Here is a 26484-nt window from a genome sequence, read left to right on the forward strand (position 1 = left end):
ACTATCTTTTATTACTGTCCTATATCAGCCACAACAGGAGCTTCAGTTAAATGTTCACATCAACCATTAGAATGGGGAAAAAATGTGATTTCAGTGATTTAAAGCGTGGCATGATTGTTGGTGCCAGATGGGATGGTTTGAGTATTTCTGTAACTGCTGATCTCTTGGGATTTCCACACACAACAGTCTCTAGAATTTACCCAGAATGGTGCCAAAAACAAAAAACATCCAGTGAGCGGCAGTTCTGTGGACGGAAATGCCTTGTTGATGAGAGAGGTCAACAGAGAATGGCCAGACTGGTTTGAACTGACAAAGTCTAAAGTAACTCAGATAACTGCTCTGTACAATTGTGGTGAGAAGAATATCATCTCAGAATGCTATTCTGAGATGCAGGTGGGTGCTTTTTTGGTGGCACAAGGGGGACCTACACAATATTAGCCAGGCAGTTTTAATGTTGTGGCTGATCAGTGTATGTTAAAAGCTTCCTATTCTCATTTACTAGTGAGTCTGAAGCTTTCCTTATGTGGCATTTTCATGGGTGTGGATTATGATAATTTTGAATGTGCACGCATGCTCTATTTACGAATGTTTGGAATTCAATAACATACACAAATTGTACTAACAAACCTGGGGAATACGAAGCGTTCGTGAATCTGGCGGAAAGTTCTCGGGAAGCTCCATTTTACGTGGAAATGACTCCCAATTATTTTGTATATTTATGAAATTTTCATGAATGAGGCCCATTGACTTTCCTGTATAAAAACAACAGAATTCAATGGAAAGTCCCAAGTGTGTGTGAATGTGTGTGTGGTATGCCTCTTTTTTGAAAGATATAAGCATAAATTTGGTCACAACACATTTTGATGTGGAGACGCATGTAAAAACCACACTGGATAATGGCTTAGGTTTAAAAAACTCAAATCTGTGAGTCACAATCAAAACTGAAAGCAAAACAAACTCTTCATGCAAATCAAACTCATATTACAAACACCTAAAATAGTAGTGGCTGTTTAGGCTTTAGCTTTTACTTTAACTTTTGTTATATAATTCCAGGCCAACTAGATTTGAGATTTTAAGGATTTATTTAGGTTAAAAATACATTTACATCAAAATAACAGAATAAAGAGAGCACACACAGTAACTCTGATCCATACAGAATGTTTTGGGCACGTTCTGCAGTGTTGTAGGTATCTACAAGAACATTAAATCGGCATATTAGGACCATCTGTTCTGGACTTCTACATGCTGCAGAGGCCTGTAAAATGTGAAGGTTGCACCATTCCACCATGGTGTTCTCTGAAACCAGGAAAAACAAAGTAGCCAATAAATTTACATAAATGTCATATCTAATCATATTTTCTCATCATGACGAGAGTGCTTCATCCAAGTTTGGATCTTGTGAAATAGAAAATGTTGTTTGTTTGTTCCCACTTATTATTTGCTTACTAACATCCTCTTTCTCACATCACTTTTTCTTTCATTTTCACTTGCTTGAGCGTTTACATTATTATCAATATTATCATTAACAATTACCAAATTAAGTTATAGGCACTTTAGTTCTTTAATATATTTAATGCACTGTAAGAACTGTGACATATACAAAGATGAGCTAAAATATTATGACCACCTGCCTAATTTGCTGTTGGTCCTCCACGTGCCACCAAAACAGCACCAACCTGCCGAGGCATGGCCTCTACAAGACCCCTGAAGATGTCCTTTGGTATCTGGCACCAGCAGATCATTAGCAGCAGATCTTTCAAGTCCAGTAAGTTGTGAGGTGGAGCTGCCTTGGATCGGATACATTCGGATTGAGATCTGGGGAATTTGGAGGCCAGGCCAACACCTTGAACACTTCATCATGTTCCTCAAACCATTCCCGAACAATGTGTGCAGTGTGGCAGGGTGCATTATCCTGCTGAAAGAGGCCACTGCCATCAGGGAATACCATTGCTATGAAGGGGTGTTCCTGGTCTGCAACAATGTTTAGGTAGTTGGCACGTGTCAAATTGAAGTCCACATGAGTGGCCAGACCAAGGGTTTTCCAGCAGAACATTGCCCAAAGCATCACACTCCCTCCGCTTGCTTGTTGCATTCCCACATTGCACACTGGTGCCATCACTTCCCCAGGTAAACGGCGCACACGTACACGGCCTTCCATGTGATGTAAAAGAAAACGGGACTAATCAGACCAGGTGACCTCCTTCCACTGCTCCAAGGTCCAGTTCGGACACTCATGTGCCCATTGTAGGTGCTTTCATCATGGACACTCTGACATGTCTGCAGCTGTGCAGCCTCATACACAGCAGGGTGCGATGCACTGTGTGTTGTGACACATTCCTCCCATAACCATCATTAAAATTTTCTGTGACTTGGCCCACAGTAGACCTTCTGTCAGTTTGGACCAGACAGGATATCCTTCATTGCCCTCATGCATCGATGAGCCTTGGGCGCCCAACACCCTGTTGCCGGTTTGTGGTCTGTTCCTCCTCGGACAACTGTCGGCAGGCACTCACTACTGCTGACTGGGAGCACTCCTTAAGCCTTGCCGTTTAAGAGATGCTCTGACCCAGTCATCTGGCCATAACAATATGGCACTCAAAGTGCTCAGGTCTTTACTCCTGCCCATTTCTCCTGCATTCAACACGTTGACTACAAGAACTGATTGTTTGCTTACCATCTAATCTACCCAGATCTTGACATGTGGCCTTGCTAGGAGATGATCAACGTTATTCACTTCACCAGTGGGTGGTCATAATCTTTTGGCTCATCAGTGCAAAGTACAAAGCGCCTACAGATGTATTGTCTGGGTGGTAATTAAATAGACTAAATTAATGTTTTACTTAAGAATTTGTACAGTTGGAGTCAGAAGTTCACATACACTTAGGCTGAAGTCATTAAAACTCATTTTTTAACCCCTACACATTTAATATCAGCAAACTATAGTTTTGGCAAGTCGTTTAGGACATCTACTTTGTGCATGACACGAGTAATTTTTTCAACAATTGTTTACAGACAAATTGTTTCACTTTTAATATACTATATCACAATTCTAGTGGGTCAAAACTTTACATACACTAAGTTAACTGTGCCTTTAAGGTACCCTGTTCATCTGTACAAACAATAGTGTGCAAATATAAACACCATGGGACCACACAGCCATCATACCGCTCAGGAAGGAGACACATTCTGTCTCATAGAGATGAACGTAGTTTGGTGCAAAAAGTGCAAATCAGTCCCAGAACAACAGCAAAGGACCTTGTGAAGATGCTGGAGGAAACAGGTAGACAAGTATCTATATCCACAGTAAAATGAGTCCTATATCGACATAACCTAAAAGGCTGCTCAGCAAGGAAGAAGCCACTGCTCCAAAACAGCCATTAAAAAGCCAGACTACAGTTTGCAAGTGCACATGGGGTCAAAGATCTTACTTTTTGGAGAAATGTCCTCTGGTCTAATGACACAAAAATTGAACTGTTTGGCCATAATGACCCTTGTTATGTTTGGAGGAAAAAAGGTGAGGCTTGCAAGCCGAAGAACACCATCCTAACCGTGAAGCATGGGGGTGGCAGTATCATGTTGTGCGGGTGCTTTGCTGCAGGAGGGACTGGTGCACTTCACAAAATAGATGGCATCATGAGGAAGGAAAATTATGTGGATATATTGAAGCAACATCTCAAGACATCAGCCAGGAAGTTAAAGCTTGGTCGCAAATGGGTCTTCCAAATGGACAATGACCCCAAGAATACCTTCAAAGTTGTAGCAAAATGGCTTAATGACAACAAAGTCAAGGTATTGGAGTGGCCATCACAAAGCCCTGACCTCAATCCGGCAGAATTGAAAAAGCATGTGCGAGCAAGGAGACCTACAAACCTGACTCGGTTACACCAGTTCTGTCTGGAGGAATGGGCCAAAATTCCAACAACTTATTGTGAGAAGCTTGTGGAAGGCTACCCAAAATGTTTGACCCAAGTTAAACAATTTAAAAGCAATGCTACCAAATACTAACAAAGTGTATGTAAACTTCTGACCCACTGGGAATGTGATGAAAGAAATAAAAGCTGAAATAAATAATTCTCTCTATTATTATTCTGACATTTCACATTCTTTTTTGTTTTGTTTTTTGATTTTCTCCACTTTTCTCCCCAATTTGGCATGCCCAATTCCCAATGCGCTCTAGGGCCTCGTGGTGGCGTAGTGACTCGCCTCAATCCGGGTGGCGGAGGATGAATCTCAGTTGCCTCCACGTCTGAGATGGTCAATCCGCACATCACACAGCTTGTTGAGCTTGTTACCGCGGAGACCTAGTGCATCTGGAGGCTCATGCTATTCTCCACAGCATGCATGCACAACTCACCACGTGCCCCACTGAGAGCAAGAACCACATTATAGCGACCATGAGGAGGTTAACCCAACGTGAATCTACCCACCCTAGCAACCAGGCCAACTGGTTGCTTAGGAAGCCTGACTGGAGTCACTCAGCACGCCCTGGATTCGAACTTGCGACTCAAGGTGTGGTAGTCAGCGTCGAGCTACCCAGGCCCCCCTTACATTTCACATTCTTAAAATAGTGATCCTAACTGACCTAAGATAGGGAATGTTTTCTACAATTAAATGTCAGGAATTGTGGAAAAACTGAGTTTAAATGTATTTGGCTAAGGTGTATGTAAACTTCTGACTTCAACTGTATATTTACAAAGAGGTTGATATACAGTATACCATGTGGTGTCATAAAGCAGGTAGCATTTAAATACACAGTAATGTGGGACACCGTTAATGGGATGCAATATTCAGTATAGGCTATTGATTGAAAACGGCCTTCCGCATACTACACCAGGAGAATTAGCTATGACCGTTTTCAAGGTCATTAAATAACTGCTGATTATGACAGCACTATTCATGTCTTTCATTTTATAGAAAATAATTTGAATGCAGAGTTAATTTCCTGCCATCAACTCTTAAAAGCAACATAGCATCCAATGAAGGCAAGATAGCTACACATACTATGCTGGACTTTTTAACTGGGTCTCATTATTATGAACAGCCTTTTGTTAATTTCTCATTTGAACTGAGAAAACCTCACTACAGCTTTTCTATTTAACATCTTTATATAAATGCTATTTCCCCTTGTCTTACAAAATGTTATGTTAACATGCAGTAACAAAACATTACCCATAGGACCCAAATGCTTACAAATGCACAGCAAATTCTTGGAAATGTTTCAGCTGTCAAAGATTGTACCTTCAAGTCATGAGTCAAGACAGTGGTTTTGTTTTCTGTCTGAAAATGCGACTTTATCCAGCTGTTTTATGCAATTTGAAATCTACTTAGCCTTATGACTTTATGTGATGATTTAAGTCATATGAAATATTTACCTTTTCAATCATTTTTTAAAGTAGTTTTTAAACATAAAACTATTTTTTGCTTTTTACAAATGAGAGACAAAAGCAGAAGGCTGTAATTTCAAATATGTAAATCCTAACAAATAAGACCTGAAAGAGCTTCAAGCTTCAGTGTCAAAGCTATTAATTTAATTCCTTATCACTTGTCCTCCTAAAAGACCTTTCTGGCAACAGAAATAAAGCAGGAATGCAATTCTTTACCCTCCAAAAATGTATTTAGTTCATTTAATCAAGGCTCTTCACATTCCTCAACTCCTCACAAACTATGTGCTGTCAGAATGATTGAGCATATTTTTTGTGTCTGCAGAAATTGTTCACCTTCATCATACCGTTTTGGTTTTTCCTGAGAATACGTAAAACATTAGCATTATACTGATAGAAACAAATATTCATGGTTTAAAATTGTTTTAAGTTTACAGTAAATTGCTATAAATGATTATATGTGTGCAGGGTTGGGAGGGGTACTTTTATGTATTCCACAACAGATTACAGAATACATGCTGTAAAATGTAATTTGTAACATATTTGATTAGATTACAAATAAGGTCAGTAACAATCTAAATACTTTGGTACTTTCTTCAGCACTGACAGATTTTTTTGACTTGTTTTGACTATAAAAATTTTATAACAAGTGGAGGAAAAAAAAACAAAAAACCTTCTACCAGTACAGTAAGACAAAATACACTTATATTAAACAAACATTTTCTGAAAAAAGCCTAAATATTTTATACAAAGCAAATTTATCTTGTTTTAAGCATTTTGAATTTTTTAAATATTTTTTTACAAGAAAACAATTCAAAAATTATCATCAAGAATATGATTTTTGCTGTATATCTTGGCCCTAATATCAAAGGTCTTACTAGAGAAAAAATATATATATAAATTATTAAATGTGGATTTTATTGATACATTTTTTTTTTTTTTTACTATGTCTGGTAACATGCGCTTGTTATGGAGCTAGAAATAGCATTTTAGCGTAGCATAATGCTAAATGTTCACATGACAATTACACTTCAACCCCACAAAGTGCACACAATGAAATTTTCTTCTGATCATATGTGGATTCTAAATAAGGCTCTCAAAGGGGAAGTTCCTCAATGATGTCATATCTGCCTTTTCACTCATAACAGTGTGAGAGTGCCCTCTGTCTGCTTGTATGAATGTAACACATGACAAGAAAGTGTTTCACTGCTGTTCAAATGCTCCACTGGTTGCATGGTTTATACGGATAACTGTTTTCCAACTGAATTAACTAAATATTAAATGAAACAAGGACAACAAAATGCAAAGTAATCTCTTCAGTAATCAAAATACTTTTTGAATGTAACTGTATTCTGATTACCAACAACTTAAACTGTAACTGAAGTGGAATACAGTTACTAATATTTTATATTTTAAATACGTAATCATATTACATGTATTTCGTTACTCCCCAACTCTGTATGTGTGTGTGTCTCTGTACTCACGCAATCTCCTGTAGACTGAGCAGGAAGCTGTCAGTCTGTTCTTTAGGAATTTCTCCATCCAGATGGGCAAGGTATGTGTACAGACTCCGAAATGTGTCGAAAGGAATCTGGGCTGCACCACCTTCATGGTCCTCTGTAAGTATCTCACAGGCATGTTTCAAAGCACTCTTGATGGTCTGTGGAAACAGTAGTACGTGGGCTCTCTTTCAAAGTAAAACATTTTTCCCTAACAATTAGCTTACTTTGAATGAATTTTGACTATCTCTGCATCTCTTTACTGATTTTTTAATAGTTGATACTGATATGTCTGGAGAGCAGCATGACTGATGGCCGATCAACTGTAATACCAATGTACAGTTACCTCAAAATGTACAGTAGGTAAACACTTAAGATGTATGAATGTCATTGCATTAGATAAACAAAATATTAAACAATTTGGATCTGCAAACAAATGATGCTGACCTTTTCTCAGAACCAACTTCACTTCTCATAAACATTTTTGTAATTACTTAACCCACTGGTCACAAGTTCATTTCTAGAGAATATATCACCATCAGATTTACACAGGTGCCCCTTTTTAAAAAAAAAAAAAAAAAAACTCTTTGTTTATCATGATCATATCTAATGCAATGACATCGATGCATTTTTAAGTAAGGCTTCAGTGGCCAAATACTTTTAGGGGCTATAGTCTATAAAACTATTTAATACTGTATATAATACAACTTTCACTCAGTACTGTACATTTTTACACACACATTTTGTTTTTTTGTTTTTTGTTTTTTTGCATTATCCATTTACTGAGATGTCAGCAATTTTGTAACTGACGCTAGGCAGAATGACTGATTGTGTTAGCGGCTAATTGCCAAGTACCAACCAATTAATCAGACTAGCCAATATATTGGTCTAGTATATTAATTAATTATGTATTATTAATTTAATAATAAGTCATTAGTCCCTGCTCAACTCCTTGAAAAGTGAAACAATAAAAGGATTTAAAATGCAACACTGCCATCCAGAGTCAGTCAGCAGGATTACATCAGGAACTCTACTTATTACATCTACATCAAAGCCATCACCACATAATATCATAAATGTACTGTTTTATTTATCATTGGAAATGGCCACTCACCCCACCCAAAGCACTGCATCCCAAGGCAAAAAACTGCATCCAATCGATATTTTCATAGAAGTTACCAAGGGCAAGGATTGTGTCCAGCTGTTCAAAAGGCAAACACAGGCCTTTCCACTTCTGAAGAAGCTCTTCTTTTGTAATGATTTCTTTATGTGCGAGCTAAAGGAGACAGAAAGCTCATAAAAAATACAAATAAAAACAGATGCATAAATGATACAGTATCCTGTGTAACACTGAATCTTACCTGTTGATGAAGGATCTTCAGAAGGCCTGGCGTCAGTCCTGTGTCAGTTTTCTGAGTTGCCATTGGCATTTCCATCCTCTCTTTGACTGGTAGGGCCTCACCTTTTGACAGTGCTGAAAAATAGCTGAAGGAGAAATTTCATATCATATTTGCATTGCATTATAAAACATACATTAGCTGCAAATCTGATACATGAAACATAATATAGCTACTTAAACATAAACATAAAAAGCAACTGTCAGGACAAATGAATGAGTAAATAAAGCTCCACACATACTCGGTTGCCCATTCAAGCACATCTTGTGGTTGTGTCCTGATTGCAGCTTTTGTGAACTGCTTTAAAATATCAGGCAGCTCTGGGGGAATGTTGATCTGCTGGGCGCAGTACATTGTTTCAGGAGGTGGCATCACTTTGGTTTGTGCTTTGAACTACTGACAAGAGAAATCCTAACATGGAAATTAGTTTTAGGCAGTTAAAATAAATACCAGGCATTTATTACGTTAAAAAGGCAAGGTAACGCTTTACAATAAGGTTCCATACGTTAACATTAGTTAATGAACTAACAATGAACAATATATTTTTTACAGCATTTATTAATCTTTGTTAATGTTAGTTAATAAAAATACAATTGTTCATTGTTTATGTTAGTTTATAGTGTATTAACCAATGTTAACAAATACAACTTTTCATTTTAAAAATGTATTACTATATGTTGAAATTAACTTTAACCAAGATTAACAAATGCTACAAAAGTATTGTTCATTGTTAGTTTATGTTAACTAATGTTAACAAATGGAACCTTGTAAAGTGTTACAGAGTAAACTCTCAACATCCTTTCCTTGTTACCAACTAACTACACACTTATATATGACTAGAAAATTGTTACCTGATATTGGTCAAGAGAGACCTGTGCTTAAACTAAACTTAATATCAAGATAACTTAAAACTGACATCAAAATGGCATGCCACTGTAAGATTATTTAAAATGCAGAATTATGGTTCAGATCCTCTTAATAAATACAATATAAACAAAAGTCGGACCTTTGCGTCGCACTAATTTGCCATCTCATGAGGAAAAAACGACTTGCATCTTTTTTTACACCAATGTTTGTTTGTACACGTCACCTAGAAACCAAACAGGCCTCAGACAACTGATTGGTCAACGCCAACCAAGGGGGCGTTAACTAAAGGCTGGGCTTAACTAAAGTTTTCTAGCAAGTCAGTTCACTGGCGGCCATCTTTGGAACGCTCCCGGGAAGCTATTTCCAGTTATGAAATTGCAGCTCCAATCTACTTGAATGGAAAAAGACCGAAAGCTCCAAAACTGTTGGTCAAGATTACGATCAAAGCAGTCAAATCTGACAACACTGGTATCATAAATTGTGCTTCTTTACCTTAGATTACGCTAAAAAAAAAAAAAAAAAAAGGATTGTGTAGCTAATGCACATGCGCGTGCTCGAGTTGATTGGCAGGCGATGGCTGTATCTAAAAGGTGAGTGGTTCTTTTACATGTAAGGCGGGACTTCCTTTCTACAATATATATATATATATATATATATATATATATATATATATATATATATATATATATATATATATATATATATATATTTTTTTTTTTTTTTAATTAATTAATTTAGTTCAATTACAGACAAGTACAATGCAAAAAGTACAAGGCAAATATAAGGCATTGTGGTACAGTTCAGAGTATGTGAAACAGAATAACAACTAAAACATAAAATGAACATATATGTAAAAAAAAATAAATAAATAAATAACTAAATAAAATACTGGGTTAAAAAGTGCTATATAATATTAGGGCAGTTACATGAATTTGAAAAGCTTTAACATGTCTGTTGTTTTAATAAGCTTTTTGTTTTGTCATTTCATGTTTGAAAGGGTTTCAAAGTATATTGTGAGATCAGTATTACAAAAGGTAATATATGAGGGTTTCTTTTGAGTTATTTTTGTCTTATGAATATAAAACTTTGCCAAACTAATTAAAAGATTAATAATGTAATTTTGTTTTTCAGAAAAATATGGGTTTTGAAAACAAAGTAAAATGTCATAAGGTTCTAAATTAAGAGTTTTGTTTAATTTTTTTGTCATGTCTATTTAAGGTCAGTCCAAAAAGAAATAAAAAAAGGACAATAAAAATAAATGTTCAATATCTTCAAATGATGTGTTACAAAAAGTACATTTATCACAAACAGTATGAATATATCTACTAATGGCTGCATTTACAGGAAAACATCTATGAATAATTTTGTAAATTATTTATTTTACTTTATTAGAAATAACATATTTATATGTCCAAATGCTGTGCCAAAAGATACAATGAGGCTTAAGCCATTTTGATTTACATGGAGGACTGCATCCAACATTAAAGGAATTTCTTATAAAATTGTTATTAAAACGTTTATCAAAAAAAGGAGAGACCATTTACAAAAAGTTGAGGATTTTGTAAGGTTGTATTATTAATATATACATTTGAGAATTTGGTTAAGATTATTATGCCATTGGGGATAGCCCTAATTACTTTGTTAAATTCTTTTTCATTTACAAAGAAACTATATTTTAAAATAAAATTAGGGTATGTGTATAATTGCCCATTCTTGTCAATAAGCTGGTTTACAATTAATATGTTGTGCCGAACCCAATTCTTCATGTACAATGACTTCTTATTATGAATGATATTACCATTGTTCCATATAAAACACCTGATAGGAGAAAAATTGTGTTTGTACAAAAGTGACCAGAACAGTAATGCTTGTTTGTGATAACTGGCCAAAGCAATAGGAAGTTTATCAGTTATATAAGGACACTGCAACAAAAAATGTAATCCCCCAAGTTTTTCAAATAAATAATATGGGATGATATTGTATATACTTATACTTACTAATTTTTAAAATTTGGTTGAAAATAGTAAAATTAAGAACATTTAACCCACCATCAGATAATTTATTAACAAGGACTTTTCTTAATTTTATGAAGTTTGCTTATCCAGATGAAATTAAAGAGTATTTTATCCATTTGTGAGCATATATCCTTTGGGGCACTAAGTGAAGAGAAAAAGTATGCTGTTCTCGAGACATTCTGCCTTACTCAATAGAATTCTCCCTTGAATAGAAAGATCTCTTGTTAACCATGAGTTATATTTCATTTTTGCATTATATATATTTTGCATTTTTTCAATAACAGGCCTAAAATTAGAGTTGACCATTACATCAGAGTTTTTAGAGATTTTTTCCCAAACAGGTTACCATACTTTTAACAGGAATATTACACACAGTGGATAGGTTGTTGTTTTTAAGTTGTAGGATCTCACATTTAGACAAATTTAAATTCAATCCAGAGAATTTTGAGAAGCTATTAATGATATTCAAAGCCAAAGGTACCTCAGTACTATCACCAAGAAAAATTGTCATGTCATCAGCAAGTTGCGATATTTTAATTTGTCTTTCATAAATTTCAATACCTTTAAAGGGGTGTTGGTTTATCATATTACTTAACACTTTAGTAGAAATTGGACAGCCTTGTCAAATCTGGGAGATGTTCCATTAGCAAGTTTAATAGAGCTATTACTACCATTGTACATAGTTTTTACACTTTTGATGAAATATTGTCTGAAACCAAAGAGTTTTAAGGAATCAAATATAATCTTATGGCTTACTGTATCAAAAGCTTTTCTAAAATCTAGAAAAAGTATTAAAGGGTCTCCATTTAGTAAATTACTATATTGTACTAAATCAATAACTAAACGAGTATAGAGGAAATATGGCATCCTTTCATGAATCCACATTGAGTTTCATCAATTATCTCATTTAAAGCATTTTCATACGTTTTGCAAAAACTGCTGCCATTATTTTATAATCATTATTTAGGAATGAGATAGGTCGCCAATTTTCTAATAAAGGATATCTTTTTGAGGTTTAGGGATCAAGGTGATGACACTCTGTCTGAGTGATGTAGGTAAGGATCCCTTGTTGATGGCCTCTTCATATACCACTAACAGAAATTTAGATATATCGTCTATAAAAGCTTTATCAAATTCTGATGTAAGGCCATCATTTCCAGGGGATTTGTTGTTTTTTAGTGCTTTTATACATAACTCAATTTCATTTAGAGAAAGGTTTTGGGAACATTCAAATTTACTTTCCAAAGATAGCATTTTTTGATTTCTAATTGTTTTAAAAAGAATTGCATTATCTTGATCTTCTCCTAAAGAATAGATATCTGTATAATATTTAGAAACAAATTTAGAAATCATGCCTAGGTCTTCAGTAACAATGTCATTAATTTTTAACTTTCTAATTAGGCACATTTGTACATTCCTTTTCTCAAGACTAAAAAAGTATTTACTGTTTCTTTCACCTTCCATCCATTTCCTTCTAGATCTTACAAAAGCACCTTTGGCTTTTTCTTGATAAATATGGTCTAATTCTTTCTGCAAATTTTCTAAAACATCTTTATTGGATGGGTGGGTAGATGTTTGAGTTGAATTTGAAATCTCTCTAATTATGTCTTAAATATGTGTTCTTTTTTCATACCCAATTTTTTTCCAAATTGAATGCTAAATTTTCTTACTTCAAACTTTAATAGTTCCCATACCTTGCCATATTCCTTCTTAATATTTGCCTGTTTCCAGTATTTATTTATTAATAATTGGATTTATTTCACATAATCTTGATGGTATAGAAGTGAATTGTTTAGTTTTGCAATAGCCAGGATTTCTAGAATTACACTGGATATCTTCAGATTGAATATTTAAGGTTAAAACTTTGTGATCAGTGAGAACAGCTGGGGAAATTTTAGTTTGCAATACATTTTGTTCTAAATCTGAGGAAATTAGCAATTAAAAAAAGTCAATTCTTGATTGTTGAGTCATTTGCTTATTGCTCCATGTGAACTGTCTAACAAGGGGGTTTCTATATCTCCATATGTCTATGAGAGCTAAATTATCACAAAAATTTTGGAGATTGTTATTCTTATTAAAAAAAATTTAATAAGGGGGGGTCTATCTAGAACATTATCATGAACCATATTAAAGTCTCCACCAATAATTACCTTTGCCATTGGAAATTTAGTTGAGAGAATATTGACATTTTCTTCTATAGTGTCTAAAATCACGATTCAAAGAAGAAGAGTTGTATCCATAAGCATTATATAATATAAACATATTGCAGTTTCAACTAAAATTACCCAATGCCCTTTGACATCACATTTGTTATAAAGAATTTTCCCTCTAAAGCTGCCTTTCAAAGTGATCACACCGGCTGAATGATTATTTCCATGTGCTAACCAAAAATCATCACCCCACTGGTTCTTCCAAAACAAAACATCTTCTACACTTGAGTGGGATTCTAAAAAAATAAAATCTGCCTTCATCTCTTTGCAGAACAAAAATATTGCTTTTCTTTTTACAATATCTTGAATGCCCTTTACATTAAGTGAAATAAGTGATAACTTCATTATGAGATAACAATAGGAGAAAAGAGAACAGATGTATGTAGAGGGTTTGGTCTATCCTCAGCTTCAGGTACAAGAGCAGAACAGACTTAACATTGTAGCTCTTGAAACAAGCTCTATAAATTATAACTAGGCTACAATATGAACTCAATATGAAGATATATATTACAAACATAAATTAAGAAAAATTTGTTCGATTTGGACATAATAAAACAGTGTTATGCGTTTGTGGCCAGGCATCTAAATGGTCTGCAGATCAGCTTAACCGTTCAGTTAATCTTGTTCAGTTTATCTTTTGGCCTTCTGCATTAAGCTTGATTTCTATACCTTCAGTGAATGCCTTGGATCCGACTTAGTAGGCTTTCTTGTTGTCTTCACGTGCTTTCTTCACATGTGGCCATAGAACCGATCGTCTGTCCTTTTCCTCTTTGGTCAGATCCTCCATGAAGCAAAGCTTGTGTTGTTTCAGGAATTCATTGTTTTTGGCATTCTTCCAGATGGCATCTCGCACAGATTGTAAAGTGAATAGAATAATGATGGTGCGAATCCTGCCCAATTGCGGTTTGCCAAGCCTGTGAGCAATGTCAATGACTTAAAATCCTTTCTTGCAAGACTCAGGGGCAACAACGTTGCAAATTTCAACAACGTTTGCCTTCACATCTTCGTTTGGTTGCTCAGAGAGGCCATAGAGACATAGGCACCAGCGTCTTTTATAATGTTCAGCATCGGCGGCTCGTTCTTCCAGATTGACAAGAGATTTTTGCTGCTTCGCAAATTTCTCACCCAGCTTGGTTTTGTCATTCTTAAGATCCTGAATCTCAGCATAAAGGTGATTTAAGGATGTTTTGAGGTCCTCAATTGTGTTGGAAATGGTGATTATCATCTGCTTGAATGAGTCTGCCCTTTGATTAATTTTCAGGGTGAGGGCAGTGATGATGTTTTCCTGTAACTCAGATAGGGAAGGCTCACCTCTGTTTTTCTTCGGCATGGGGCTCAGTGGAGTGTCAGGAGTGGGAGGAAGAATTATTGGTAGGTCTCCTGAAGATGAATCAGTTGGAGGTGAGTTTGTGAGAGCAGCTGAGTAGATGTGGTCTGAGATCGCTTTCTTTCGTTTGTCTTTGGCGCTCATCTTTAATTGGCTTGTTATGAGCCAGGCGGTTACGGCTATCCAGATCACCAACTTATCTTTAGTGCTTTCTGCAAAATAAAATTAAAGTTTTGCTATAACAGTATTTTACAGAGTGGTTTCAAGTTTGCTTTTTTAAAAGATTTAACACATGACAAGTTGTTTCAAAGAGGATAGAAGCAAAACCCTACAGAGCATTCCAACATACGTCTGTTTTGGTCGCCATCTTGTCTCGACCCCCCTTTCTACAATAGTTGACCATTGGGCATCCTAATTTCTCCCATTTGTTAATGGAAGTGGCCCATCTCTGCTAGTCAATGGCTTATCAAAAAGGTTAGGGGCCGTTCACGTCGAACACGTTCCGCATCCGTCCGTGCTGTTTTTCAATTTTTTCCCTCTGTAAACTTGCGCAGGAGCTCCACGTTTTTAGCTGCGTCTTATAACGTATAATGAACAGCCCCTTACTATCCTTTTCTGTTTACATTTGTAAAGGTATATTCTCTTCTTCCATTCAATATATCTGATTTAAATCGTCTACTATACACATTGCAACCAGTTAAGATAGTGTTGATCAGAAGGTTTTGCCGTGAGCACGACACTTGAACTTCGGATCCGAGTTTACAGCCTATGCGAACTAAAAGTTTGCTTGAGGTTGTTGACACTTTAGACCTCCCTTTTCCTCTTGACTTGAGTGCTTCATATGTGTCAGGAAGTATTTGGAAAGTGGCTACTTTGTGAAACTATATTAAAACAATGGATGTTCAAAGGTTTCTGGCACACATCGGCTGTTCGGGTCCTTGTCCTACGACATTGGACACTTTGCAATACATTCACTTCAATCACTTAGTGACAGGTCCCTTTGAGAACCCCACTATTCAGAAAAGGCTTGAATTGCGACTTCAGTATGGAAAAAAAAAATTGTCGTCATGCACCGTGGAGGATTCTGCTTCGAGAATAATGGACTTTTCTCTTGGCAAATGTCTGAGTTGGGCTTTGACGTGACTATTCTCTCCGCACAGGTAAAGTCGGTTCAGTGGTGCTTATGGACCTGCTTTTGACCATTTCATCATGATGGTGAAGCTGGATGGGCACAGATGGCTCTGCGATGTAGGGTATAGATCTGGATTCCAGCTCCCCCTCTCTCTTGAGAGAGATAGTCCCCAAGTGCAGAGCCATGGAGTGTATCGCCTGAGATCTCAGGGAAACTTTATTTTCATTGAAATGAAAGCTGAGTCTGAGGTAGCAGGAAGTACAGAAGAGTTAGGTTTGGAGAGAACTGTACAAATTCACCATGGAGTCACGTGAGAGAGATGATTTCAAAAACATGTGTGACTACCATCAGAGTTCTGCTAGCTCGGGTTTCATCTACAAGTCTCTCTGTTCACTTTTGTTACCCAGTGGGAGCATCACAATCATGGGCCACAAACTGATTGTCACCAGCTTGACCACAGAGGAGGGCAGCAAGCCACAAAAACCACAACAGATCTTTCAGATGAAGACATCACATAGTTATTGAGAGAGAAGTTTGGAATTGTCATTCCCTCTCTGCTTACTATTAAAGATGTTGATATTGTGCCACCTCCAGTTATTTATTAACATGTTTTGTTCTTTTTAAGTCATACTCATCTTATATTGCATGAGGGTGAGTAAATGATGAGAGAATTTTTAATATATATATATATATATATATATATATATATATATATATATATATATATAATACAGTTAAAGCACAGTATTATTGCTAAAACCCAAGACGTTTGAGACAGAACTGGGAATATGCCAAAATGCATTGTTATAAAGAAAGACGATGAAAATAAAAAAAAACACTTAAAATATAGTTACTGTATTTTTGCTGCCATGTTAAGAAAATTGCCTATAAAACACCTAAAAACACCTAATGAACTGCTGATGTAAAGTTAACATCAGCAGTTCATTGTTAAGTAATTGTTTATACATATGTTAATAAGGGACACAAAAGTCACACACTTTGCAGAATGACTGTTCCATGTTCTATATCATGTTCAGTTTCTATTTTTGCTTTGGCAGTACTGAACAATTTTTTCATGCTAGTAAAACACTTTGAATAGTAAAAACAATACTGCAAGAGAGAGAGAGAAAGAAAAATTCATATTTGGACCATTGTGAAAATGAGTAAAATCCAAATTGGAATGTTATCAGACCCTAAACAGAAAGTATAATCTGGCAGAATATCTCCACACTGAGAGATCCAAAACAGAGCAGGATCCTCACCAAATACAGGCTCAGTGATCACAGTCTGGTCATAGAAAAAGGCAGACACAGACAAACATGGTTTCCAAAGGAAGAACGAGTCTGTGCTCACTGTGACACTGGTGAGGTCGAGATGGAGACACACTTTCTCCTTCACTGTGAGAAATTTACAGAGGTGAGAGAGGAATACTTTGACAAACTCTCAAACCTCATGCCACAGTTTTCCAGTTCAGCAGAAACAGATCAAATGCAGGTGTTACTGGGAGAGGACAATCATGCATCAGTTGCAGCAAAATTCATTTCTGAAGTGCACACCCTCAGAAACTAATCACTGCCTAAATGTACTTCAGTCACAGTATTTTTTTTAATGCTTATTTTATTTTATATTGTATACTGTATATTGTTATTATAGTTTTTATTTTATGAATTACCTGGCACCTTATTTTAATTCTATTTTTATTGTTATTTGTTACTGTTTTATGATTATTTTTGTCTTGTCATTATCTGTTTTGTGTATTAATGCTTTGGCAATATTGTATGTAAAATCAATCATGCTAATAATGTACTTTTAAAATTTTAATTAAATTGAGAGATAATTTTAAAGCGTTTCGAAATATTTACACGTCGCTGAGCCGTTTGTCCTCACAGACTTGCTGTAGCAGAATGAAGCTGGACATGTCAAATGTAAAAAGAGCCAAGGTGAAAATACATGTTTTCATTGCATGTTTTTGCATTAATGTTTTATTTCTCTTGATTCTTTTTTTATTATTGTTTTTATTTATTTTTTGATAATGAAAAGCGTTTAGCCTTAGGATAGCTTTTGGGATGCTCATAGTGGTGCAGTGAGCTGAGCTAACCGGAGCCTGTTGACCCAGTGTTTTTGTAATGCAGTGTTTATATTTAACCGCATTTATGTTGACAGAGTGTGTTCCAAATATTTTATCTACAACTATTGCATAATTCTGTTATTGAATGAATCGGGTTTTTTTTTTTTTTTTTTTTTTTTTCTTGCGTTGACAATCTATGTTATGCTTGGAATGCTAGCAAGCAGGGCCGTAACCAGGGTCCGGGGTGGGGTGTCAAGAATTGTACAAATTCTAAACTGTGTGTCTCTTTCTCTGTGTTCTGCCTGTTTTGTGTGGGGGATGGATATTGTTAAATAAGACGTTATTGACTGCATCAAAATTTGTTAAGAGTTAACTATAGGCTAGTGTGGAGAATTAATGTATTACTTATGATTCATGCAACAATACTTATTAATAGTTTTCATATTAATAAACATTGCTGCATGAATGATAAGTAATATGCACACTGAGCAAAGTGAGGTGCTCACACTTCTATGGAATGAGATCTACTTTTTGATAATGTTATTATATGAAGATCTACCCTGCAAAATGTAAAAAGGCATACAATGTAAGCAGTTGCCACGATACCAAAATTTCAGTAGTCGGTATCAATATCTGTTAAATGTAATGATCCTCTAAACCAATTTCTGTACCACAACAAAAACTAATACTTATTTGTTAATTAAGTGAACATTGTTTCAAGTTCTCAAGTAATTATTAATGACCCAAGAGACTACCAAGAGAATATTAACGACATACTATAAAGCAGCAGATCTGTTGGGCTGTGTATATACATTTACACAAGTCCAATGTTTTGATACAAACCTGCTTTTTTGTCCCACTGTTCATGCACACTTTAGACATAACTGCTTGTTATTACATTAATACATTGCCAAGACTAACATTTTGGCTAAGTGTATTTGATCACTCTGAGCGCACATGCACACTAGTTGACAGTCAGTAATAATGACATATTGGATCTAAATCAATTTCATGTCCTTTTCTCTGCTCTTCCTTTCTCAGTTTGTGCTGCCAGTGGCAGTGCCTGGAGCCCTTGGCCTGATGTCTGCCACTGTTTTTGCTGCAAGCAAAGCCAAACAAAATAGCACCACCCTAATGACTGATGAGGTACTTCCTGTGCACAACAGTGATATTTTGTTGTGTTGTGGGATACAGTGGTTCCCAACCCTTTTCCTGGAGGCCCCCCAACATTACACATTTTGGATATCTCTCTAATCTAACACACCTGATTTAACTCAGTTCGTTAGTGGAGACTCCAAGACCTGCATTGGGTGTGTCAGAAAAGGGAGATATACAAATTGTGCAGTGCTAGAGGGCCTCCAGGAACAGGGTTGGGGAACACTGGGATAGAATGAGGCAATACATGTGCCTAACATCGAGAGTTTTGCAATACCTTATTGTTTTTCAGCTCTCGCTGTATAACACACCTGAGTCTCAGCTTAAGTATGAGGAGCCTGAGGTTGGCCATGTTGAGCAGGGTGTGGCATCTCTGAGAAAGACAGCAGAACCTTATATGTCATGGTGTCAGGTATAACCACCCTCTCATGCTGCCGCACTGAAAGTGTGAACTTGAATATAGGATAATTCGTTAAACAGATCTTACATAACACAGTGCAGATAGACTCAATAAAACTGATATACATATCTGTGTATCTCAGTTTGCTATTTAAATCTCATTATGTTACGGTATTGTCTTCTCAACCTTCAGGAAAAGACACAGTTTGCCATTGAGAAAGTACAGGTAAGTTTTGTTGTTCATTTTTAGCCATTTCAAGATGTCATTATGCTCACGAGTTATGGTTAGGATTAAGTATTTTGGAATTCATCAATTATTCCTGTCCTAATGCAAAACTTTTCTCTTTCAATCATAGTCTTACTACAAGACTGTTGAGCCTGGTGTGAATACCACCCAAAAGATTGTAAGGGGTAAGGACACAAACACATACACTTACACGCACTTTGTTATAAACGCCTGTACACCTACTTATTCATGTGATTTATCTAATCAGCCAATCGTGTGGCAGCAGTGCAATGCATAAAATCATGCAGATACAGGTTCAGTTAATGTTTACATCAACCTGCAAAAAAATATATATCTCAGTGATTTCGACCATGGCATGATTGTTGGTGCCAGACAGGCTGGTTTGAGTATTTCTGTAACTGCTGATCTCCTGGGATTTTCAAACACAACAGTCTCTAGTCTAGAGTTTATTCAGAATGGTGCCAAAACTGAAAAACATCCAAAGAGTGGCAGTTCTGCAAATGGAAACACCTTGTTGATGAGACAGTTCAACGGAGAATGGCTAGACTGGTGGGAACTGACAGAAAGGCTATGGTAACTCAGATAACCACTTACTGAATAGCATCTCAGAATGTACAACACATCGAACCTTGAGGCAGATGGGCTACAACAGCAGAAGACCACGTCGGGAACTTTATTAGGGCACTTTATAAAGTGCTCAGTGAGTGTACGGTATCTAAGTGTTTGTGTGGTTTTACAAAAGACAAATGCATGCGTCTCTTCTTTTCTCAGATATACATGAGTTTTTAAACGACCCTCCATCTGAGTTCTACCCCAGTATGGGTGTTGTAGGCTTCTCTGGAATTCTGGGACTTTATCTTGCGAAAGGTACATTTCTTTTTATCATTCATTTTGTGTTTGGGTTGATCACAAAAAGTATTTTGATCGGTTACATCTGATCAATGTTGTTATGATTAACAGTTGATTTGGTTCTTCTTGTGTTTCTATTTCTCAACAGGCAGCACAGTGAGAAGGCTGATCTTCCCCACTGGGCTAATGGCTCTGAGTGCCTCTGTGTTCTACCCACAGCATGCTGCCTCTGTTGCCAGGGCAAGTTTACAGTTTTTTTCTGTTCAGACGGGCAGAGTCTATTGCTGTTTCTTGGCAGGCCTTCCAATGCAACTAGCAATAAACGACCGTGAGGCAACCAGACTATCATGGATATGAACAACAGTTGTCTAGAGGAAATTCAGTCTGTGAATTGTGTGTTCAGTCAGTGTTTCTTCCTCTTTTCTTCCTGTGCGGCTGCAGTTAAGAATAAAACTATTAAGTAGAGGGATATTTTGAGAATTTTTCCATGGATAAACTCAGTCAATTAAAGTGAATAATAGACTACGCCCTGTCTCACTGGAAAAGCCCAGAAAACAAAGTTAAATAAACTATAAAAGAGTTGCATATTTTATTGCTTTATACTGTATGGTTTGTTTTAAGCTGATTAAACCAGATAATTTAAAAATTGAGTCAGCTTATGAGTCATATTGCAGTAAATGTGTGATTTTTTTTTTTATTTTTATTTTATTTTTTTTAACATGGATGTTTTTTTATTTTTATTTAACAGTTCACAAAAGACTACATACATTCCTGGAGTTCAGAAGGACGAGTTGTGTTGGAGGAGCTGCTGAGAGGGAAGTCATCATCCAAAGGTAAGTGAGGAGAAATTTGACACCTGGCATATTTTCAATCCATAGACTTTTGGTCCAATTGTTTTAAATGGAAAAAGTCCAGTTGACTAAAATATTATCACTCATTCTATGGTGACTTGGAGGTTAATTCCAATAATTTAGTCAGTCAGTCGCAGAGCATGTGAGCGGAGCGGTGTGACATGCACCATGCGTGTGCATTCCGCTCAGCCACTCACGGCTCAAGCAGACACTCCGCTCAACTACAGCTCACGCTCACTGGTAAAAAAGCATTCACTCAAATCCTGCTCCAACATTAAATTTCTCTGTAGTATACTTGGTTCCAAGCACGTACACGGGGTATCTACAGTGGCCCAAGCAACTGCCCCTTTGCCCACATGGGCTGAGGAGCCCCTCTGGGTGATATATAGACTATAGGCCAACATTTATTAAATTATCAAATGATTAGTAATGTATACATCTGAAATTATGTGATTGTATTGTTGTGTTTTAGTATATAAAATCTCGTTGTTTATTTTGGACTTGTTTACAACTGCTGTTAGATAATCGGGTCTACCAGACCTTCCTTATCATTTGTAATCAGTCAAATATTTCTCTGTTAGTACATACACTACCGGTCAGAAGTTTTGAAACACTTACTCATTCATTATTATAATTTTTTTTTTTTCATTTTTTTTTTTTTCACATTTTAGAATAATAGTAAAATCATCAAAACTATGGAATAACATAAATGGAACTATGGGAATTATGCTGTGACTAAACAAAATCCAAAATAAATCAAAACTGTGTTATTTTTGAATCTTCAAAGTAGTCACCCTTTGCCTAGAATTTGCAGACATGTACTCTTGACATTTTCTTAACAAACTTCTTGAGGTATCACCCTGGGATGCTTTTTAAACAGTATTGAAGGAGTTCCCATCTATGTTGGTCACTTATTGGCTGCTTTTCTTTATTATTTGGTCCAAGACATCAATTTCAAAAACGGCTTTTATTTATTTATTTTTTATTAAATTTTAGTTTTATAATTAAATAAATTAATATGTTGGCACAATTATATTTTTGTCTACAAAACTAATTTCAAATATTTAAGCATATGCCTTCAGATCAAAAGATTTTTAAGATCATGAGAAACATTTCAGTCAAGTGTTTCAAAACTTTTGACCGGTAGTGTGTCATCAACATCTTCAAAAAATACCTTAAAGAAATTCTGTTCTAAATTACCATTATTTACTTTAAACAAGTCATCAAACACGCCTCTACAAGTGATAAAACATATGTGCGTTGGCACGGAAACACGCATACGTGCAAATTTGCGCTTTTCAGTTTAAACTGGACCTTAGTGATACAACCGACCCAGAAAAACACAATCTTTTTATCTTTAAAGTTTGTTTGAGTCATTTATGGCAATAATGAATACATGGACTGGTACCAGGAAAAATATTGCAGGTAAAAGTGAAATTCATAATTGTTTTTCAGTTGTCTCCATGGAATGATTATACTGTAGATTTGATACATTAATATGTTTCTGATTTAATGCTATCAGACTTTGGGTCTGTAAATTAAAATGAGCAATTTCTTATCCTAATTTTGTGTTCAGTTTTAAAGGGTGTATTAAGTTTTCCAGAAAAGAGCAGTGAATGATTTTCTCTTTTTCAGTGTTGTTGCTTTATTAATATTCTCTACAGTTTTATATGTACGAATCATCTGCAGTCTAAAGGACTGTGGTTATTTATATAATAATTATTATATTAGTAGATACCATGTGCCCCCTTTGTTTTTCCTTGATATTTTTAAAGCATTATAAAGTGAATCTGGACTTTATATGCATCAAAAGATCATGTCTTGTGCATGCACTCTTTATATGTACAGCAAGGTTTAACCATGGATTTAACTAATAAAAAATATTTGTCCTGCATATAGTGAGATTTTGTCCTATATATATACACTATATTGCCAAAAGTATTCACTCATCTGCCTTTAGACGAATATGAACTTAAGTGACATCCCATTCTTAATCCATAGGGTTTAATATGACGTCGGCCCACCCTTTGCAGCTATAACAGCTTCAACTCTTCTGGGAAGGCTTTCCTCAAGGTTTAGGAGTGTGTTTATGGGAATTTTTGACCATTCTTCCAGAAGTGCATTTGTGAGGTCAGACACTGATGTTGGACGAGAAGGCCTGGCTCGCAGTCTTCGCTCTAATTCATCCCAAAGGTGCTCTGTTGGGTTGAGGTCAGGACTCTGTGCAGGCCAGTCAAGTTCTTCCACACCAAACTCGCTCATCCATGTCTTTATGGACCTTGCTTTGTGCACTGGTGCGCAGTCATGTTGGAACAGGAAGGGGCCATCCCCAAACTGTTCCCACAAAGTTGGGAGCATGGAATTGTCCAAAATCTCTTGGTATGCTGAAGCATTCAGAGTTCCTTTCACTGGAACTAAGGGGCCAAGCCCAGCTCCTGAAAAACAACCCCACACCATAATCCCCCCTCCACCAAACTTCACAGTTGGCACAATGCAGTCAGACAAGTACCGTTCTCCTGGCAACCGCCAAACCCAGACTCGTCCATCAGATTGCCAGATGGAGAAGCGTGATTTGTCACTCCAGAGAACGCGTCTCCAATGCTCTAGAGTCCAGTGGCAGCGTGTTTTACACCACTGCATCCGACGTTTTGCATTGCACTTGGTGATGTATGGCTTGGATGCAGCTGCTCGGCCATGGAAACCCATTCCATGAAGCTCTCTATGCACTGTTCTTGAGCTAATCTGAAGGCCACATGAACTTTGGAGGTCTGTAGCGATTGACTCTGCAGAAAGTTGGCGACCTCTGCGCACTATGCGCCTCAGCATCCGCTGACCCCGCTCTGTCATTTTACGTGGCCTACCACTTCGTGGCTGAGTTGCTGTCATTCCCAATCGCTTCCACTTTGTTATAATACCACTGACAGTTGACTGTGGAATATTTAGTAGCGAGGACATTTCATGACTGGACTTGTTGCACAGGTGGCATCCTATCACAGTACCACGCTGGAATTCACTGAGCTCCTGAGAGCGGCCCATTCTTTCACAAATGTTTGTAGAAGCAGTCTGCATGCCTAGGTGCTTCATTTTATACACCTGTGGCCATGGAAGTGATTGGAACACCTGAATTCAATTATTTGGATGGGTGAGCGAATACTTTTGGCAATATAGTGTGTGTGTGTGTGTGTATATATATATATATATATATATATATATATATAAGAAAAGTAAAAAAAATTCTAATGTACAATCATTAATAGATTTTGTTTCTCTGCGCATGAATGCAGCAAGTGATGTCGAAGATGTTATCTGCAACCACTAATCTAGAATCTTTTTTTTTTTATTTAATTTTATTTTATTTATTTATTTATTTATGTTTCACTTATCGTTAAAATGTGGTTTTGGCAGTTATGTGCCACTTTATCCCGAAGCAGAAATCAAAAGCAACAGGCAGTCGATTAGGCTAAGTGAGAATTCCGCTATGAAATTCTCTATGCGAGAGCAGAAATCTTTACTAATCAAATGCTCGATTGTACAACAGAGGCATGAACGCAGAATGCTCCACCTGCAAATTAGGACACACTGATCTGCAAGATCATACGTTTATTGGTTTTGATGCAGGGATTTTTTGTGTGTGTTCGCCGGGATTCAAGGCAAAATGCTTTGCCAATATACAGTATTATTAAGCTTACATATTCAATTGAGGGTGCTCTAACATTTGCAACCCCGCAGAACTGGGCCTGCATCTAGCTGGCAGCTGCACTGACATGATGGCAAAATAACAAGATACCTTACTTATCTATTAATTTATTATCGAATAGTAGTGTAGTCTTACTAGCTCACCTTTTGATGCACTACCATGTTCGCGTAGCACATCCTTGCGCTCTCTGGCAATGTACGACTCCAAAAGGAATATTTGCTAATTCTCACAGTCTCTCCACACGCCCTTTCGATTTCCTAGTTCTTAGCTTTGATTCATACATTGCATTTATTTAGGTTATAAGGTTTGCAAATTCACTAAAACAATGTTAGAGCTCCATAACATCAGGCCTATTGCTTATTTCACAGATTCCCAAACCAGCATATCATGAAGCGCATTCTGGGTTGAGCGAGCGGAGCGGAATCTTCAAAAAGGCGCTCACCACTCAGGTGAAATTATCAATGCTCCGCTCCGCTCACATGCTCTGGTCAGTCAGATGTGGGACGTGATTATTTTTGTTCATATTTAGATTTATGAGCACCCCAGAATTTGTGTAATAAACACTTTGCTTTTATGTAATTTTTACCCTATCATTCTTTCTTTACAGGTTGAGAAGACACAGAAAACAGACAGTCAAAAGTCAAGTTGAGACAAAGCAGTAAGGAGTCACTGGTTTGAACCTGGATTCTGTTCACTTATAAATGCACATTGGTATTTGCTACAGCAACTTGCTAATAATATTTACTGTATAGTTAACATTAGTGACAAACATTGTCAATTACATCTTGTTTTTGTATATGTAGTATGTGCAATACGTAAATTTAAATTGAGTTATATTTAATGTTGTGTACAGTACCCAGTTCTCCTGCAGTAGTTTTTTTAATTATTTGGACCAACCTGAAAAGAAGACCAACTACCTGACTTCATTTGCCTTATTTTTCAAACAACATTTCATGACTTTTAGGACATTGGTCTAATGTATGGGTCTGATTGCTTTTCCAGAGTTTTCGGTACAAGTGCTGGCTTTGTTTTCTCTTGAAATTTCAAATTTATATGTTTTTATAATCATCACATTAACGATTTCAAAAATCGCATCGACAAGAGTCTGTCCCATGTTACATGAACTTGGCCTAGTCTGGACATTCACAAAGGGGCATTCTGCAAAGTACAGCACCCTCCATGACAGTTATATAACCCATTTGTTCTCATTTATAGTGCACAATAAATGTCACAATAAAAAATATTTATAGGCATAAACTTTTGTAGATTTTTTTTAATACACAAAATTTAATACAAATAAAAGACTGAGAAGCAAGAATAAAAGCAGCAACAACCTTTCTCAGTGAGTAATGAATACTTTATCTTAATCTCAAAAAGAATATGTGGTTGT

At 36.4% G+C, this 26484-nt stretch overlaps 2 protein-coding genes and 1 pseudogene across 6 annotated transcripts; 2 read left to right on the top strand and 1 right to left on the bottom strand.

The window, feature by feature from the left end:
* Positions 1-1088: 1088 nt before the first annotated feature.
* Positions 1089-14137, bottom strand: ropn1l (rhophilin associated tail protein 1-like). 3 transcript variants are annotated; one of them, XM_051682895.1, is made up of 6 exons: positions 14039-14137; positions 8519-8688; positions 8242-8365; positions 7995-8156; positions 6866-7041; positions 1089-1296 (listed from the first exon to the last, which is right to left on the bottom strand). In XM_051682895.1, exons 2-6 carry the CDS (start codon positions 8647-8649, stop codon positions 1239-1241), a joined length of 651 nt encoding a protein of 216 aa, XP_051538855.1. In that variant the 5' UTR covers positions 8650-8688; positions 14039-14137; the 3' UTR covers positions 1089-1238. The 3 variants fall into 3 exon arrangements, with proteins under 3 accessions (XP_051538855.1, XP_051538853.1, XP_051538854.1); XM_051682893.1 differs by lacking the exon at positions 14039-14137 and adding an exon at positions 9284-9339; XM_051682894.1 differs by lacking the exon at positions 14039-14137 and adding an exon at positions 9129-9249.
* Positions 9476-26351, top strand: apoob (apolipoprotein O, b). 3 transcript variants are annotated; one of them, XR_007895691.1, is made up of 10 exons: positions 9476-9734; positions 18938-19042; positions 19344-19463; positions 19644-19676; positions 19807-19861; positions 20469-20564; positions 20695-20786; positions 21295-21379; positions 23399-24539; positions 25702-26351. XR_007895691.1 is itself a non-coding variant. In XM_051682892.1 (9 exons), exons 1-9 carry the CDS (start codon positions 17733-17735, stop codon positions 25704-25706), a joined length of 627 nt encoding a protein of 208 aa, XP_051538852.1. In that variant the 5' UTR covers positions 17620-17732; the 3' UTR covers positions 25707-26351. The 3 variants fall into 3 exon arrangements, 1 of the variants encoding a protein (XP_051538852.1); XR_007895690.1 differs by lacking the exon at positions 9476-9734 and adding an exon at positions 17608-17768; XM_051682892.1 differs by lacking the exons at positions 9476-9734; positions 23399-24539 and adding an exon at positions 17620-17768.
* LOC127432089 (arylamine N-acetyltransferase, pineal gland isozyme NAT-3-like) lies at positions 14342-16433 on the top strand (annotated as a pseudogene).
* Positions 26352-26484: the final 133 nt, after the last annotated feature.

Source organism: Myxocyprinus asiaticus, chromosome 41, assembly GCF_019703515.2.
Source record: "Myxocyprinus asiaticus isolate MX2 ecotype Aquarium Trade chromosome 41, UBuf_Myxa_2, whole genome shotgun sequence".
NCBI classification, from domain to species: Eukaryota; Metazoa; Chordata; class Actinopteri; order Cypriniformes; family Catostomidae; genus Myxocyprinus; species Myxocyprinus asiaticus.